Genomic DNA, 17,490 nt, shown 5'->3' on the forward strand with positions numbered 1-17,490 from the left:
CCATGATGTCAAGCAAAGAGGCACTGAGTTTGAAGGTAGGCCTTGAAATACATCCACAGGTACACCTCCAATTGACTCAAATAATGTCAATTAGCCTATCAGAAGCTTCTAAAGCCAAGACATCATTTTCTTGAATTTTCCAAGCTGTTTAAAGGCACAGTCAACTTAGTGTATGTAAACATCTGACCCACTGGAATTGTGATATAGTGAATTATAAGTGAAATAATCTATCTGTAAACAATTGTTGGAAAAATTACTTATGTCATGTACAAAGTAGATGTCCTAACCGACTTGCCAAAACTATAGTTTGTTGACAAGAAATTTGTGGAGTGGTTGAAAAACGTGTTTTAATGACTCCAACGTAAGTGTATGTAAACTTCAGACTTCAACTGTAGATAGTAAACAAAAGTGAAATAAACAATAAATATTAACAGTAAACATTACACTCAGAAGTTCCAAAAGAATAAAGACATTTCAAATGTATATTTGAACAGTCATATTATGTATATATACAGTGTTGTAACAATGTGCAAATAGTTAAAGTTCAAATGGGAAAATAAATAAACATAAATATGGGTTGTATTTACAATGGTGTTTGTTCTTCACCCAGTTTATAAGGTTGTATTTACACCAAATTCATTTCTCTCTTTTTCTTAACCTCTCTTGGGCTCTCTCTCTCAACCTTTCAAGCTTTCACACAGCCTCTCCTCTCTCTCTGTCTCTCTCTCTCTTTCAAGCTTTCACACAGCCTCTCCTCTCTCTCTGTCTCTCGCTCTCTCTGTCTCTCTCTCTCTCTATTCAATTTAAGGTCTCTCTCTCTCTCTCTCTCTCTCTTTCCATTTCGTCTTCTCTGTGAAAGCAACTCCCTCGTTCTTATAAACTGACCTAATGTGACCCTCTCTGCATTCCAGAGGCTCCCTGTTTCTGTCACAGTGGAGTTCTCTGTAAGATCTGTGAAAGTGGAAAGAAGAAAATGATTAAAGAGAGAGTGAAATATATATTTTACAGTGCAATCCTATCCCTGCTGTAGTCTGCCAGTGGTGTCACATGCTTTCTCAGATTGTTTACTTGCACTGGTTTAGTCTCTCTAAACTCTCACACACCCCCTCCCTGCCTCTAACCCTCCCCTTCTCTCACCAAGAACCAAAGCTGAGACACAGCAACAGTGCGCCAAAGCAGGCAATCGCTGAAGAGAGGGTGCTCTTCTTTGTCCATCTAGTTTTTCTGAAGGTCCACTCTCTCAGGACAAATGTGAGTACCTGATGGCTTCAGAACCTTTGGGGTCAGAGAGGACTAGCTATTTGGGTCAGACAGGGGCTGGGGGGGGAGGGGTATTAAGACCCTTGGGAAGGTGAGAGGGGTATTTAGAACTCTAACACAGACCATGCAGACAGAGACTTCAACAAGGCATGAGCATTGGTAATATTCCAAGTCAGGCTGTTGACAGAGGAAAAGGGATTGTGTTAATGGCATGCAGTACTGTATTTGGTTACAAATCATTGTAATCTCTCTCAATGACTTTATGAGATTATGCATTAGGGCATTGGCTGTCTAATAGCCTGTGTTAACTCAATTCTCCACAAGTTTCATTTGTAAACATTTGTGCCATAAAAGACAGACACCAACTCCATATTTGGAGAACAAATCACACTGTACTCCTTCTTGATAATAATATGTCTGCACAAATTATTTTGCATAAATGTCTCATAAATGTGTAATGGTCCGTGTCTGTTTGTCTGTCCGTCTGTGTGTGTGGAGGTCATTTCGGACGTGGTGACATGGCTGCTGATGTTGACCAACTGCCAGTTTTCACTGGCTGTTGTGTGTGAGAGAGTGAGTGAGTGAGTGAGTGAGTGAGTGAGTGAGTGAGTGAGTGAGTGAGTGAGTGAGACAGACAGACAGACAGACAGACAGACAGACAGACAGACAGAGACAGACAGACAGACAGACAGACAGAGTATTACTCATGCAATACAAACAAATGTCCTAAATTAGCTGGTATTCCCAGCCTTTCTGAATCCTCCCCTGCTTTTAGTTACTCTAAGCCTGGAGAGGGGGGCTAAAGTGTAATTAATATGCTATCCACATATTGTCCATAATGTCTATACATCCCATCATATATATTTATACACATATACACTACCATTCAAAAGTTTGGGGTCACAAAATTTTTATTCACAATTTTTTTTGTCAATTAAAATAACATAAAATTGATCAGAAATACAGTGTAGACATTGTAAATGTTGTAAATGGCTATTGTAGCTGGAAAACAGATTTTTAATGGAATATCTACATAAGCGTACAGAGGCCCATTATCAGCAACCATCAGTCCTGTGTTCCAATGGCACGTTGTGTTTGCTAATCCAAGTTTATCATTTTAAAATGGATCATTAGAAAACCCTTTTGCAATTATGTTAGCACATCTGAAAACTGTTGTGCTGATTAAAGAAGCAATAAAACTGGCCTTCTTGAGACTAGTTGAGTATCTGGAGCATCAGCAATTGTGGGTTCGATTACAGTCTCAAAATGGCAAGAAACAAATAACTTTCTTCTGAAACTTGTCAGTCTATTCTTGTTCTGAGAAATTAAGGCTATTCTATGCGAGAAATTGCCAAGAAACTGAAGATCTCGTACAACGCTGTGTACGTTTTTATGTGGTTGTTTATCTACCTTAGTTGAATGCACTGACAGTAAGTTGCTCTGGATAAGAGCGTCTGCTAAAAGCCCCAAATGTAAATGTAAACACGAACACTTGAAAAGCACGCTGGGTATTATTCTAAACAAGACACAGGTCGTGCTCCCCTGCTCAGATGTTGCTGACGCATGCCAGATCTTTAAAACGTCTCAACCAATATAGATGTCTATGTTTCACAAGTTTGGACAGTACAGTAGAGTAACGTTTTCACTCAGCCCCCCCAACCCCCCCCGGTTCCCAGTTTGGAAACCACTGCAGTAGAGTGCAGAGTGCTTTGCAGTACAGTGTAGTACACACTTTAGTTCAGTACAGTAAAGTACATTAGAGTACAGAAGGGTACAGTACAATATAATACATAATACTGTACTTTACTATGATCTTCTGTACTGTACTGTACTATATTCTACTGTACTGAACTATCCTCTACTTTTCTTTACTATCCTGTACTGTCCTCTGCTGTAATCAACTGTACTGTACTGCGTGGTACTGTGTTGTACTGTGCTGTCCAAACTTGTGAAACAAATCAAGTCCAAATCTGAACCAATTATAGACGTCTATGGACGTTAAAATCAAGACCGGTCAGGACCAAAAAAACGAAGTCTGTGGATGTTTAAATCAAGGCCAGGGCAGATGGACCACATTTCAACGTCTTTTCAACATCCATGGACGTCAGCGTCAGACGATGCTCACTGGGTCCAGATGGACTGATCAGTTATGTGGCGACATTTTGTTGGGGTATAAATATTTTTCTCTCTCTCTTCCTCACCTGTCAGATGCTTCACCTGACAACAGGACGAGTGGGGTGCTTGCTTTCCAGGCGCGCGGTGGTGGGACTGACCAACAGTGGCGCGAGGATGTCAAGCCATAGCCACCACGGTATTATTTGACGTTGCACTACATGCATAACTGTCAGTAGGGAAAAAACTGTTTATTTTCTGTTCCAATGTATCCAAAAAAGGAATCACAATACACACATCCTAGTTTGTTGCGTAAACCTAATTTTATTCAAGCAAGTTGCATTTGAAATGGAATGGCCTACTGCACCATTGCATTTATTATCAGCAGATGGCGCTGTTGGCTTTATGAAGTGGTGAACGGCGCTACAAGCGCAAAGACCTGAGGTCTTAACCTCCCAGTGTAATGTCTACTTCTCTGACGTCTATAAACCTCTAAACCCCACCTTACCACTCCCTTTACCACAGCCTCCCCTTCACATCTTTCCCACGTTACTGATTGATTGATTAACGTTCTTTCTACCATCATCGATGATGTGTCCTATCTCTCCTGTACCGTAGAGGTGTCAGACCAGGTGGACATGTCCCAGCCAATGTACTGGGATCGTTTGGACACCCCTCTGCCAGACAGAGCATGGAAGGATGTCCTTGATTCTACGGATAAGAGCCTGAAACAGAAGGAGAAGGGGCCCTGGACTGCACTGTCCAAGGAGGAGAAAATTGCATGTAAGCCCCTCTCAATTCAATTCTAAGAGCTTTATTGGCATGGGAAACATATGGTATGTTTACTTTGCCAAAGCAAGTGAAACTGTTCTGTCTCATTCCTTCTCATTTTACAGCCTTTCATCTTTAATATTTCTCATTCTCTGTCCCAGTGTACAGGTTGAAGTTCAACCACACCTACCCTGAGATGAAGAGGCCCTCCCATGAGTGGAAGACTGTCATCGGTGGGATGTTCATCTTCTTTGGCATCACTGGTCTGGTGGTGTTTTGGCAGGGCCACTATGGTAAGATTTCTCATGGTTGATTGCTAAACTTGATAGACTTCCTCGAGCCTGTATAACACATGGATGGGCGATTGTTCCATCCTCAAAGTTGCTGTTCTCTTTCTCCTTTGTGTCCTACAGTTTACCCACCCCAACCTCACACCTTTGGTGAGGAGTGGCAGGCTAAGCAGATCCAGAGGATGCTGGACATGCGGGTCAACCCAATCGAGGGCTTTTCTGCCAAGTGGGACTACAAGAACAAACAGTGGAAGTAAATAAAGGAAGGAATAGACGGGCTACTGAGCTGAAATGAGGAGCGGTTGGTTGGACTTGACAACACCTTGAGCCTCTGTTTAACCAACAGCCTCTCCTTCCACCATAGTGGCAAGCTATCCATCTGAATCCATCCTCTTACTGTTTAAGTAATAAATTACAAAAAAACGGTTTGCTTCCTTCTCCCTCCATCTAGCTGAGAAAATAAGTCTAACATTATAGGCTGCTTGTCCTAATTTCTGCTTTAGCGTTCCAGTGGTATTGTGTCTGGATTGGACCTGAAGGCAGTGAGTATTGTGGGTTGTACAATTGCCTTGGTGGTCCCTGTGGTCCAGATACACTCAACACTAACAATAAAACGCAACCTAGTATACATTTGTTTTATCCCATCACTGTGAAACTCTTTAAAATCGATTCAGCCCCTCGCCATTTGTGACAGCTTGCGAGACTCACCCACAGCAGAGGGAGAGAGAGCAATGACGTGGTGCACGTATCTGCACATACACTATCTATACAAAAGTATGTGGACACCCCTTCAAATTAGTGGATTCAGCTATTTCAGCCACACCCGTTCCTGACAGGTGTATACAATCGAGCACACAGCCATGCAATCTCCATAGACAAAGATTGGCAGTAGAATGGCCTTACTGAAGAGCTCAGTGACTTTCAACGTGGCACCGTCATAGGATGCCACCTTTCCAACAAGTCAGTTGGTCAAATTTCTGCCCTGCTAGAGCTGCCCCTGTCAAATGTAAGAGCTGTTATTGTGAAGTGGAAACGTCTAGGAGCAACAACAGCTCAGCTGCCAAGTGGTAGGCCACACAAGCTCACAGAATGGGACCGCCGAGTGCTGAAGCATGTAAAAATCGTCTGTCCTCGGTCACACCACTCACTACCGAGTCCCAAACCTTCCTCTGGAAGCAACGTCAGCACAAAAACTGTTCGTCGGGGGCCTCCCGAGTGGTGCAGTGGTCTAAGGCACTGCATCGCAGTGCTAGAGGCGTCACTACAGACTCGGGTTCGGTCCCGGGCTGTATCACCACAACCGGCCGTGATCGGGAGTCCCATAGGGCGGCCCACAATTGGCCCAGCGTCGTCCGGGTTAGGGGAGGGTTTGGCCAGGGGGGTTTTACTTGGCTCATCGCGCTCGAGTGACTCCTTGTGGCGGGCTGGGCGACTGCAGGCTGACCTCGGTCGTCAGTTGAACGGTGTTTCATCCGACACATTGGTGCGGCTGGCTTCCGGGTTAAGCGGGTGGGTGTTAAGGAGCGCGGTTTGGCGGGTCATGTTTCGCAGGACGCATGACTCGACCTTTGCCTCCCGAGCCCGTTGGGGAGTTGCAGCGATGAGACAAGATCGAAATTGGGGAGAAAAAGGGGGTTAAAACAATTTACAAAAATTAAAATTAACTGTTAGTCGGGAGCTTCATGAAATGGGTTTCCATGGCCCGAGCAGCCGCACACAAGCCTAAGATCACTATGCGCAATGCCAAGTGTCGGCTGGAGTGGTGTAAAGCTAGCCGCCATTGGACTCTGGAGCAGTGGAAACGCGTTCTCTGGAGTGATGAATCACGCTTCACCATCTGGCAGTCAGACGGACAAATCTGGGTTTCCGAATGCATTGTGCCAACTGTAAAGTTTGGTGGAAGAGGAATGATGATCTGGGGCTGTTTTTCATGGTTCGGGCTGAGCCCCTTAATACCACTGAAGGGAAATCTTAACACTACAGCATACAATGACATTTTAGATGATTCTGTGCTTCCAACTTTGTGGCAACATTTTGGGGAAGGCCCTTTCCTGTTTCAGCATGACAATGCCCCCGTGCACAAAGCGAGGTCCATACAGAAATTGTTTGTTGAGATCGGTGTGGAAGAACTTGACTGGCCTGCACAGAGCCCTGCCCTAAACCCCATCGAAGACCTTTGGGATGAATTGGAATGCTGACTGCGAGCCAGGCCTAATCGCCCAACATCAGTGCCTGACCTCACTAATGCGCTTGTGGCTGAATGGAAGCAAGTCCCCACAGCAATGTTCCAACATCTAGTGGAAAGCCTTCCCAGAAGAGTGGAGACTTTTATAGCAGCAAAGGGGGGACCACCTCCATATTAATGCCCATGATTTTGGAATGAGATGTTCGACGAGCAGGTGTCCACATTCTTTTGGTCATGTAGTGTGTGTGATGTAGTACATCATTTTCAGAGTCCACTTTTGGCTCGTGAGCGCTACTTTCAGAACTACTGGCTAAAAAGTATACAGAAGTACCGGAGAATTCCTTTAAGGCCGCATTTTCAGTTCTCACAAAAGGGAATTTTTACTCTAAAATGCTGCACCGTAGCATTTTATGTATCAAAATATTACTCAATGACAACTAAACAATAAATAAACCTTTACCTTTGTGTGTTTTCCTTACCTAAAATGTGTCCTAACATTGCAAAGAACATCAGTATTTTCTGTAGAAAATGCTTTGATTATGCTTGGAGTAGAGTATAGATGGCAAACAAGTTAAAGATCATGTATGGTCTGAGGCTCTGAGCATCATCACTACAGGTAACGGACAGCATCGAGCCCATTAAAGCAGCAATCAGCAGTTGCAAAAATAACTGAGGGATGGGGCTGGAGAATTGTAGCCACTCTCAAATTCATAGACAGCTATGGATGCAAAGACTGCCCACCCATGATATCAAAATTATAGTTTTAACCATGAGGCTATATATTGTTTGTTTACAACCATTGGAGTAAAAGAAGCTCATATCTTGGGTTCCGATGGGGTATGAAAGTTGAACTAAGCTCATGAGTCATTTATTTATAAGTTATATTCTTCAAGAATCAATGGATACATATTAATTCATAATTTCAAAAATGTATGTAGCAACTACAGATTTTCCCTTTAAATGAATTTACAGAATAATATATTAATTTGTATGTTCTCTCCTTTAGGATCAATTCTAGCTAACAGATTGTAACGGGCTAATGTGATGCTCCATTAGCAGTTACAGGATACGTACCGTTTGGCATAGCAGACTTTTTTTGACCAACCTTAACTTGTCCATACTTCCTCAAGTTGGAAGTCAACCAATGTCTTCTAAACGTCAATGTCTAGTTGCAGGGGGTTCATTTGAATTTAGAAAATGCGCCTCTAATGAAATAAATGTTTTGCTCCATGAGGTAATTCAACAATGTGTACGCCGCCATCTTGTCTATTTCAAATATTCTGTCATTGACGGAGACAGGTGAGTGTCATGACATGTGGCACTTTGGGGTGGACCCACCTGTCTCAATGAGAAGATGATACAATAAAAATCGAGAAGATGGCGGTGTACACAGTTGGATTAATTCATGAAGCGAAACATTTAATTTAATAACGGAGCATTTTCTAAATTCTAACGAACCCCCTGCAACTAGACATGGACGTTTAGAAGACATTGGTTGTCTTCCAAGTCTGCAATTGAAGAAGTATCGACAAGTTAAGGTTTTTCGAAAATTATCTGTGCTGCATTGATATTTTCAACAGCTAGATCAAGTCATGAATGTTTGAGTTTTCCACAATGGATGTCTTCTGGCCTTTTCCCTCTTCCCTCTGTTGGTGAACACATAATTCAGGAGAGGGAGTACAAACCATCGACGCTAGACAGAGTGGAATTAGGTTTAAGCAAAAGGCAGTTTATTAAACACAGAGATAGCTGGTACCGTTCAAGCTACATGCATGGGCCCAATGCATGGACCCAATCAATTGCCTCTTATGGAGACAGTTGAGAAGGATGGATAAACAGAGTTTACAGCATTACTTATACAATGTAACATAAAGGAAGGGGTCCTTCTTCTAGTCCCTTGATTGGTTCCGAGGCGTAGGAGGCGGGTCTGCTATGTCCAGAGCAGATGCCCCATTGGTGCACGGCAGAGTCCTCTGCCCTTGGCACCCGACCAGTAGACAGGGGAGTTGAGAATGAGTGTGCGTCCACAGTGAGTGTGTGTGTGTGTGTGTGTGTGTGTGTGTGTGTGTGTCTCAAGGGAAACTCGTGGGGAGCAACAAGTGATTGTGGCCTGTGGCGTGGGTGTTGTCCTTGGCCACCTGGTGACAAGATATGGTCCTCTGTCCATTGTTCTTGCATAGGAACAGCATTTATTGAAAACAAGCTCCTGACCCTAATAGGTCTTGCACAACATCTTACACAACATGTATTCAGATCAATCTATAACAGTTTATATTTACTACGACAAATCCCCCTCTTCACGTCTACTAGACGTGATCCATTAATTATGTTGGCATTAAGCATAGTTGAATCAGTCTTAAAAGAAAAACAATAATGCAGGAAAGAAAACAACACATGATAACGCATAATGCAATTAAAAAAAATTTTTAACCATCCCCCTCTAGCATACTAATTATATGGCCAGTTAATTAAACAATGTTAGTCCCCCTCTAGTGCACGATTAAATACATCAAAGCTGTTGTTCAAATTCTATTTCATCTTCATTTTGGTGTCAAATTTTGGTTTTGGCTGCTCAAATCAGCCCTGACTTCTGTCAGTGATCTAGAAGGAGTGGGGGCTGGTGTGCAATGAGTTAGATGGTGCCAGGGTGCGCCTGATTTACCTCTGACCTGGACTGAGTGTGAAGTAACCTCCTTCACTTCGTACGGTCCAGTCCACCTGGGTTCCAGCCACTTTCTCTTGTGGACTTTTACCCTCACCCAGTCTCCCACTTTTACCTTCAGTGGCAGCGTACTTCCCGACAGCTCCCCCTCTTGGGCCTGTCGTATATGATGAATGGTGGCAATTATTGCCGTCAACACAGAGTCCGTTATGCTGCATCGTGTGAGAGGCTTTTATTAAGATCACGAGTTTACAGCATAGGTACAGACTCGCGATGTCCGGAGAACGGCTCCCCAGATTGCTATGGCCGTTCTGCCGTCTTCCTCGCCTCACCCCCTTATTTATAAACAATGAAACTGACCTCTTCTGACCAATCCCCAGTCTCCAAGACACTTCCTGTCTGTCATATGTGACGTCACGCTAAAACCGTCCCTCTTAATACCAAAAATCAACATTCTTTCAGTTCCATTTAAAAACATTTAACACCATCATATTGTCAATACACTACATTCCCCCCTTTCGAGACAACCTAAACGTCTCGAAACCAAACAGAATAGGATTATAACAAGTAACAATTTATCTTATTGAGTATCTTTAACATTAAACCAAAAACATTCTTCTCTAGAGTGTAAATACCTTTCTATGAAATAACTATTTATGAAGTGGGAATACATTACTATGACATATGAAGTGTGAATACATTACTATGACATATGAAGAAATCTCTATGAGTGTAAGAGCGAAAAACTGTCTGGCAGCCATCCATCCATATCAATCAAGACAGTAAAATTCTCTCACGGTCCCTCTGCCCCAGGCAACCACCGTCGGTACTCCAGATAACCTCATAACTCATGTAAATGCATTTGAAACTATGATGCAATTAAATACACATGTAAGCCCCTGCAAACAAAATCCTATCCATAAACATCCATTGTACGGCTGGTCAACCCATTGGACCGGACAATGAAACTCTCCCTTCCTAGCCTCTCTGTCCCTAAACATTCACCGAAATAAACAAAAACATCTAAGATCCTTACATGTAGTCAATAACATCAAACATCATTCTACCAAAATTAATACCTAAAAATATGACACAATTATGTATTACACATGTCTATATTTCATTGCAAACTCTGGAATGCAGTCCACTACACTTCATCTCCCTGTAGTGTCCTCTTCCAATGGACTTGTTGATGATGGAATCAGCCACACCCTCCTTGTTTCATCTCCTCCAGTCATATTGTCCCTTCATATTGTCTTTGTTTGAGTATTTCAATCTCCACATGTTCCCCCAAATGCGTCTGGAATGAAAAGAAAAGAAACAACCAAACAGTATCTTTTGCAAAACAAACACTTTCAAATTAAACCTCAATTTCACCTAAGAATTTTTAAAAAATGATATATAAATGATGTATGAATCACATAAACCTATTCCCCCCTTTGATTCATAAATCATATCAAAATCACCCCAATATTGGAAAAAAAAAATCGAAAAATAATCAACTCATAAAAAAAATGATATTTATCCATCAGTAGTCCATCCATCTTCCTCCAGATCAGGAACAGTCAACACCGGCATCTGAGTGTTGTCTCCAGGCATCATTCTCCAACCTATCTCAATATCATAACTTTCTCAAAGGTAAGTAACAAATTCACAGTGTTATCAAAGCTGAAACTAAAATCTGACCCATCACTGCCCCTACTGGGCCTAATTGATCTTGCAACCAAATCCTTTCAGATCTCCCAAACACATCCCTTATAATGCATATATAACCCCAGTGATCTTATCTGAACTATCTGGACTCAAAGTATAACTAATATTTATCAATATGATCTTCCCAAATGTTACCCCATACCATGAATAAGGTCCCCCCTTGTCCCTTAAACCTATCCTTCAATGATAGGCTTCAAGCCTATGACATGTCGCTTTTCATCCTATTTTGAACTCTAGTTTTAAATTGATCTGTGTTCGGTGCTACTCCTCTTTTAATAGTAAAAGCCTCATATGGAAGCTTCAACGTTGACATGTAACCAAATCCTGTCCATCCATAATGTAAGAATAAATATAATTTATCCTCACAAACCCCCCTCTAAATATCTCTAAAATTCCCCATAGTCATAGGCAAAAGCTAATCTTTTAACCATCAAAGTCCTGCTTTTCTTACTACCTGCTACCTAAAAAGTAACATATTTCTCATTACTACCCTTAAGGTCATGCTTATCCAAAGTTATCATATAACATCCCAATCTGATCTTCCCATAAACACACCCCTTACCTCATATGTTTTATTAGAATAAAACAACTTTTAGCCCTCAATGTTTCACCTGAATACTTCATGGTTCCGTTGTTACCTGATTTTCCTTTCCCATTTAACAATTCCCATAGGGTAATTCATTTACCCAAGAACACTACTTAAACCTAGGCTTAAACCACTGTTCTGACAACGACATTATTTTATCTGTCAATGACTGTTGCCAATACCACAGTCATGACAAATCATAAGACTGACCCATACCTGATAGAGGCCGCGCGACCGTCTAACACGTCTGGTGCTGGAATTCTCAACAGACATGGACCTTCAAGATTCCTCACTGATCTTACAGAATGAGTTAATATATCTCTAACTTCCACAACAGAAGAACGAGCGGTACTGATCAGATACCTCTCCCTGTCTGTCATTAAAATCAAAGACCTCATCCTGTATCTCCATGATGAATCTATATTCTCTCTACTACTCTCTGTTCTCCTATTTTAACCCTATTCGTACTATCATTGACAGCACTCTCCATCCGTAACATAACCCCTGAGTCCTTCTTGCTAACCCCCTTTAATTTCAGAACAGTTGTTGTCGATGCCATACTCCCTACATCGTATCATTAATCCCTTCCAAAGTTACCATTAAAGTAGTTGACTTAGTTGCTGTATCAACCCTAATTACTTCTAGTGCAAAGGTTCCCATTATCCTCGGTGTATTATCTACTGTTGGAATGACTCCTGTCCATTCAGTTCTACTCCTCCTGAACTCCCTCAATGACTGTGGAGGCTACAACAGACCTCAACTCTTCCATTATAAGCGTTACTTTATGAATTACATAGCCCTTTAACCAATAATTCGTAACCGGAACAAATTCTAATGCTTGCCCTAAATAAGTACACATATATTCTCCCTGACCTTTCTCTGTAACCTTACGCCAAATAAATGAACAGTCACTCCTAACCTCTTCCACTTCATATCGTTGTACAAACTATCCCTCCTTTGACTAGGTGCAACAGCTTCTACTCCTGGTCCTGATAACAATACTTATTCTCCATAATTATCTCTCCATATGGGAGAAACGTCCCCATCCTAAACCCTAATAAGTATTTTTCCCTAACATTGGTGCTGTATTGGTTCCCTTATAATCAAATGCGATATTTTATGACTTTAATAACTATCAATGTTGAAAGAGTTAAATTGCTTCTCCCTGTTGTTCTAATAAACTGAAGTGTTGATGTCCTTAGTTACTCCTAGTTTTCCCCCAGTTTTCCCCTAAGACTTTGAACTCTTTACTTGTACTTCCATCTATCCCCACTAGTGTGACTTTTTCCCCAAATCTCAGTCCTTTCTCTAAATCCCTGACTTTCAAACCTTTGATTACACAAAATACACCCATAATTACCTTGATCTCCCTACTCTACAGTGTCATTCATTACTGTTCTCTCTCTCTTACTACTAACCTTAAAACTTAACTTACTGTCTCAGAGTTCCTTCAACCCCAATCTACTCCTAACTTATTTTAATCTAATCTTTTCTCTCATAACATTTACAACTTTTCCCCTGATTTTCACAAAATCCCTTACCACCAAATTTGTAGAATATGTGATTGGGAAAGTTCCCCACCTGCTTCTGACTCATTACACACAGACTTGGCAAAACGTCTAAACACCTTTTAGCCTAGCCTGAAATCTCTTAGTGTAAGAATGTAACCCAGAATAAACAGTCACCCCTTTTAACTTTGTAGACAGATTGTCTTAATAGACAGTCGTCTAGTGTACATTTTATTGTACAATTCAATTCAAACCATGCATCTCTTCCCAACACTGCCATAACAGCATCTTCTAATATTAGTACCTTAAGAGTAAGTAACTGTTTTACTACCTCAAATCCCTATCCTAATTAGTTATCAATTAGTGAGATGTTTAACCTCTTTAGGCTGAACACAGATAAGTTTTCCCCTATTCACTATCACTTCCAATGGTCGGTTGTTTTTACTTCAATTGTTAGCTATTTTCTCTTCTTCTCTAATCGATTCTCTCAGCGGACACCCCCCTTCGTCTCTTCTAGGCACTAACAGGTGATCTTGAATTGCCCCTGTATCTTCCTTAAAAATGTTCTCTGTTCTTCCTCCTGACTTGTTGCATTAACAGGTAAAGTACCCAATCTGTCCATAATTATACCAGTCTTCTGAAAGTTGCTGAAAGTGTAGCTGAAATATTCCTCCTTCTTCTTTGTTCTTCTCCCTGACCAATTCTGTGTCTGTCCAGAAACTGGCGGTCGATATGGAACATCTGGTCCCCCCTTGGCTGGTACAATTGCCTTTGATATTGTTCAGTTGAAGCTGTAACAGTGATTGTTGATTTGGTTCACCCTGATTCTTCATCACACAAGCTTCTCTTCTCCACCAGTTGTATGATTGACTTCTCAGAGTTTCTTCGTCCTGTTCTTTGTTGTTGACATATCAGGATTCTTCAAAAGCTTATATTTTAAGTTCTGTCCTCGAAATATCGTCTTCCATCATCTTCTTACTTTTCTTCAGCATCTTTGCCTCAATGTATTCTTCTTCTCCTCCAATTCTTGGGATTAAAAATGTTCTCCGCAGGTTTTCTCCTTGTCTCTTCTGTATCTTCAACTGTGTTACTTCTAAACTATTTGCTTTATCCAGGCATGATAAGCATCGGTCTATATCTCCTATTTCTTCTTTACCAGTCATTGTAGGATAAAATCCTCTTGAACATAAAACACCTTTAACCTCCAAATCTTCATCGCTTTCTTCATCTTCAACTTCCATCAGAGATCAAATCTCGCGTATCCTTCTTCGTTTCTCTCTTGCCAACTTCCTTCTGATCACAGAGTCATATCCACCCATGACCTCTCTCAATCACTCTCATCTTCATCATCCTCATCTTCTTTAAGTTCCCAGACATCCCGGTTTTCCTTCCTTCTGGAGTTTTGAATTCATCTTCATCGTCGTTTCTGCTTGTATTCGTCTTCATCTCTGATGCCATAATCACCATGCTAGATGATCACTGAAAGCTTCCTTCTCGTAAGGTGGGTGTCTTTTTGCTGAATCCGTATGTGAGAAAGGTGTACTAACATCTGCCATTAGTCTTTCTAACAATCAATCAATCAATCAATCAATTTTATTTTATATAGCCCTTCTTACATCAGATAATATCTCGAAGTGCTGTACAGAAACCCAGCCTAAAACCCCAAACAGCTAGTAATGCAGGTGTAGAAGCACAGTGGCTAGGAAAAACTCCCTAGAAAGGCGAAAGCCTAGGAAGAAACCTAGAGAGGAACCAGGCTATGAGGGGTGGCCAGTCCTCTTCTGGCTGTGCCGGGTGGAGATTATAACAGAACCATGCCAAGATGTTCAAAAATGTTCATAAGTGACAAGCATGGTCAAATAATAATCAGGAATAAATCTCAGTTGGCTTTTCATAGCCGATCATTAAGAGTTGAAAACAGCAGGTCTGGGACAGGTAGGGGTTCCATAACCGCAGGCAGAACAGTTGAAACTGGAATAGCAGCAAGGCCAGGCGGACTGGGGACAGCAAGGAGTCACCACGGCCGGTAGTCCCGACGTATGGTCCTAGGGCTCAGGTCTCTCAGTTGGCTTTTCATAGCCGATCATTAAAGAGTTGAAAACAGCAGGTCTGGGACAGGTAGGGGTTTCGTAGCCGCAGGCAGAACAGTTGAAACTGGAATAGCAGCAAGGCCAGGCGGACTGGGGACAGCAAGGTGTCATCATGCCCGGTAGTCCTGACGTATGGTCCTAGGGCTCAGGTTCTCAGAGAGAAAGAGAGAACGAGAGAATTAGAGAGAGCATACTTAAATTCACACAGGACACTGGATAAGACAGGAGAAGTACTCCAGGTATAACCAACTAACCCCAGCCCCCCGACACATAAACTACTGCAGCATAAATACTGGAGGCTGAGACAGGAGCGGTCCGGAGACACTGTGGCCCCATCCGAAGAAACCCCGGACAGGGCCAAACAGGAAGGATATAACCCCACCCACTCCGCCAAAGCACAGCCCCCGCACCACTAGAGGGATATCCCCAACCACCAACTTACAATCCTGAGACAAGGCCGAGTATAGCCCACAGAGGTCTCCACCACAGCACAAACCAAGGGGGGGCGCCAACCCAGACAGGAAGATCACGTCAGTAACTCAACCCACTCAAGTGACGACCCCTCCCAGGGACGGCATGAAAGAGCACCAGCAAGCCAGTGACTCAGCCCCTGCAACAGGGTTAGAGGCAGAGAACCCCAGTGGAGAGGGGAACCGGCCCGGCAGAGACAGCAAGGGCTGTTCGTTGCTCCAGCCTTTCCGTTCACCTTCACACTCCTGGGCCAGACTACACTCAATCATATGACCTACTGAAGAGATAAGTCTTCAGTAAAGACTTAAAGGTTGAGACCGAGTCTGCGTCTCTCACATGGGTAGGCAGACTGTTCCATAAAAATGGAGATCTATAGGAGAAAGCCCTGCCTCCCGCTGTTTGCTTAGAAATTCTAGGGACAATTAGGAGGCCTGCGTCTTGTGACCGTAGCGTACGTATTGGTATGTACGGCAGGACCAACTCGGAAAGATAGGTAGGAGCAAGCCCATGTAACGCTTTATAGGTTAACAGTAAAACCTTGAAATCAGCCCTTGCCTTAACAGGAAGCCAGTGTAGGGAAGCTAGCACTGGAGTAATATGATCAAATTTCTTGGTTCTAGTCAGGATTCTAGTCAGGATTCTAGCAGCCTAACACTACTCTCTAACCCTACTTTGATTAAAAAAATGACTATTTTAATCAATTTTCCCCTATATGAAGCCTTTTATATTCCTTTATTGTGAACTATGTTATTTTAGACTGTATAGCCTATGGCTTCCCCCCTTAAATTATTAATATAACCCTAACAACCCCCAAAAAAAATAATAAAAAAATTTTAAAAAAAATATAAAAAAAATATGAATATTAAAAAATTCAATTAAATGCCTTATTCAAAAACCATTTAATTAAAAATAAAAAACAAATTAAAACCTCAATCAAAAATTAGGAATAATTTAAAACCAATTTTTTATTCCTATATTCTATGTCACCAATTTATCAATGAGTGTTGGCTATCTTACCACAACCCATCAACTGCCAGTAAATGCAAGTTAGTCATCTTCAGACTAAAATACCCATAAACAAAGCCTTCTAACCTTACAACCCTTCAATACTCCAATTCCCATCAAACCCCAGTGATACACAGAGCATCCAAAATGCAATTTTTAATGAAATAGTATTTGCCAAGCCTATGTAAAATTGTCATAACATCACATATCTTGTTAGGATGATTTTGTGTACTAGCCTGATCCGATCCTCTCGTCTGCCTCGTCACACCTTGTCACGTGACGCACACGTCAGCCCCTTCTCTCTCTCTCCTCTCGTTCCATGTTCCTCTCATATTTCAAAAAAACATAAACACACAAGACTTCAGCAGTTAATGCAATCACTGAGTATTTCCAACCATTCAATATTCGTTCGTTCTACATTATTCACTCTAAGACTAAACTCAGAACTAAATAGATCGCTCAACAACATTTTTATTTTATTTTAATCCGTCATTTAATTCAATTAATTATACTTCGCCAACATATATTTAATGTATAAATTTACTACATCTCAACAACTAGTTTAACGTTCGAATAACAGTTACTTTAACTATTTAAAAGATTCGTGACCATCTTCTCTTTATCTGTAGCTATTAAACCCCTGTAAAGGAAACCCCAAAGCCACCATTTTGTTTTGTAGGCTCAGCACGGCCACATGTCGTAGTTTTAGCCCTGTAAAATCAACACGTGTCCTAATCTCGTGTCATAAACTCCCCCTTTCTGTAGGGTAGTATCGCAAAATTAAACGCATGCGCACAACCATTCAAGCCCATGCTTACCACACAACAGAACGATAGC

At 41.8% G+C, this 17,490-nt stretch overlaps 1 protein-coding gene across 1 annotated transcript; it reads left to right on the plus strand.

Moving 5' to 3' along the window:
- Nucleotides 1-1,141: 1,141 nt before the first annotated feature.
- On the plus strand, nucleotides 1,142-4,858 carry LOC121546022. Its single transcript, XM_041856998.1, has 5 exons — nucleotides 1,142-1,251; nucleotides 3,469-3,571; nucleotides 3,991-4,155; nucleotides 4,305-4,436; nucleotides 4,557-4,858. Exons 2-5 carry the CDS (start codon nucleotides 3,469-3,471, stop codon nucleotides 4,688-4,690), a joined length of 534 nt encoding a protein of 177 aa, XP_041712932.1. The 5' UTR covers nucleotides 1,142-1,251; the 3' UTR covers nucleotides 4,691-4,858.
- The last annotated feature ends 12,632 nt before the right edge of the window (nucleotides 4,859-17,490 follow it).

The sequence above is a fragment of the Coregonus clupeaformis genome, chromosome 30 (assembly GCF_020615455.1).
Source record: "Coregonus clupeaformis isolate EN_2021a chromosome 30, ASM2061545v1, whole genome shotgun sequence".
Lineage (NCBI taxonomy): Eukaryota > Metazoa > Chordata > Actinopteri > Salmoniformes > Salmonidae > Coregonus > Coregonus clupeaformis.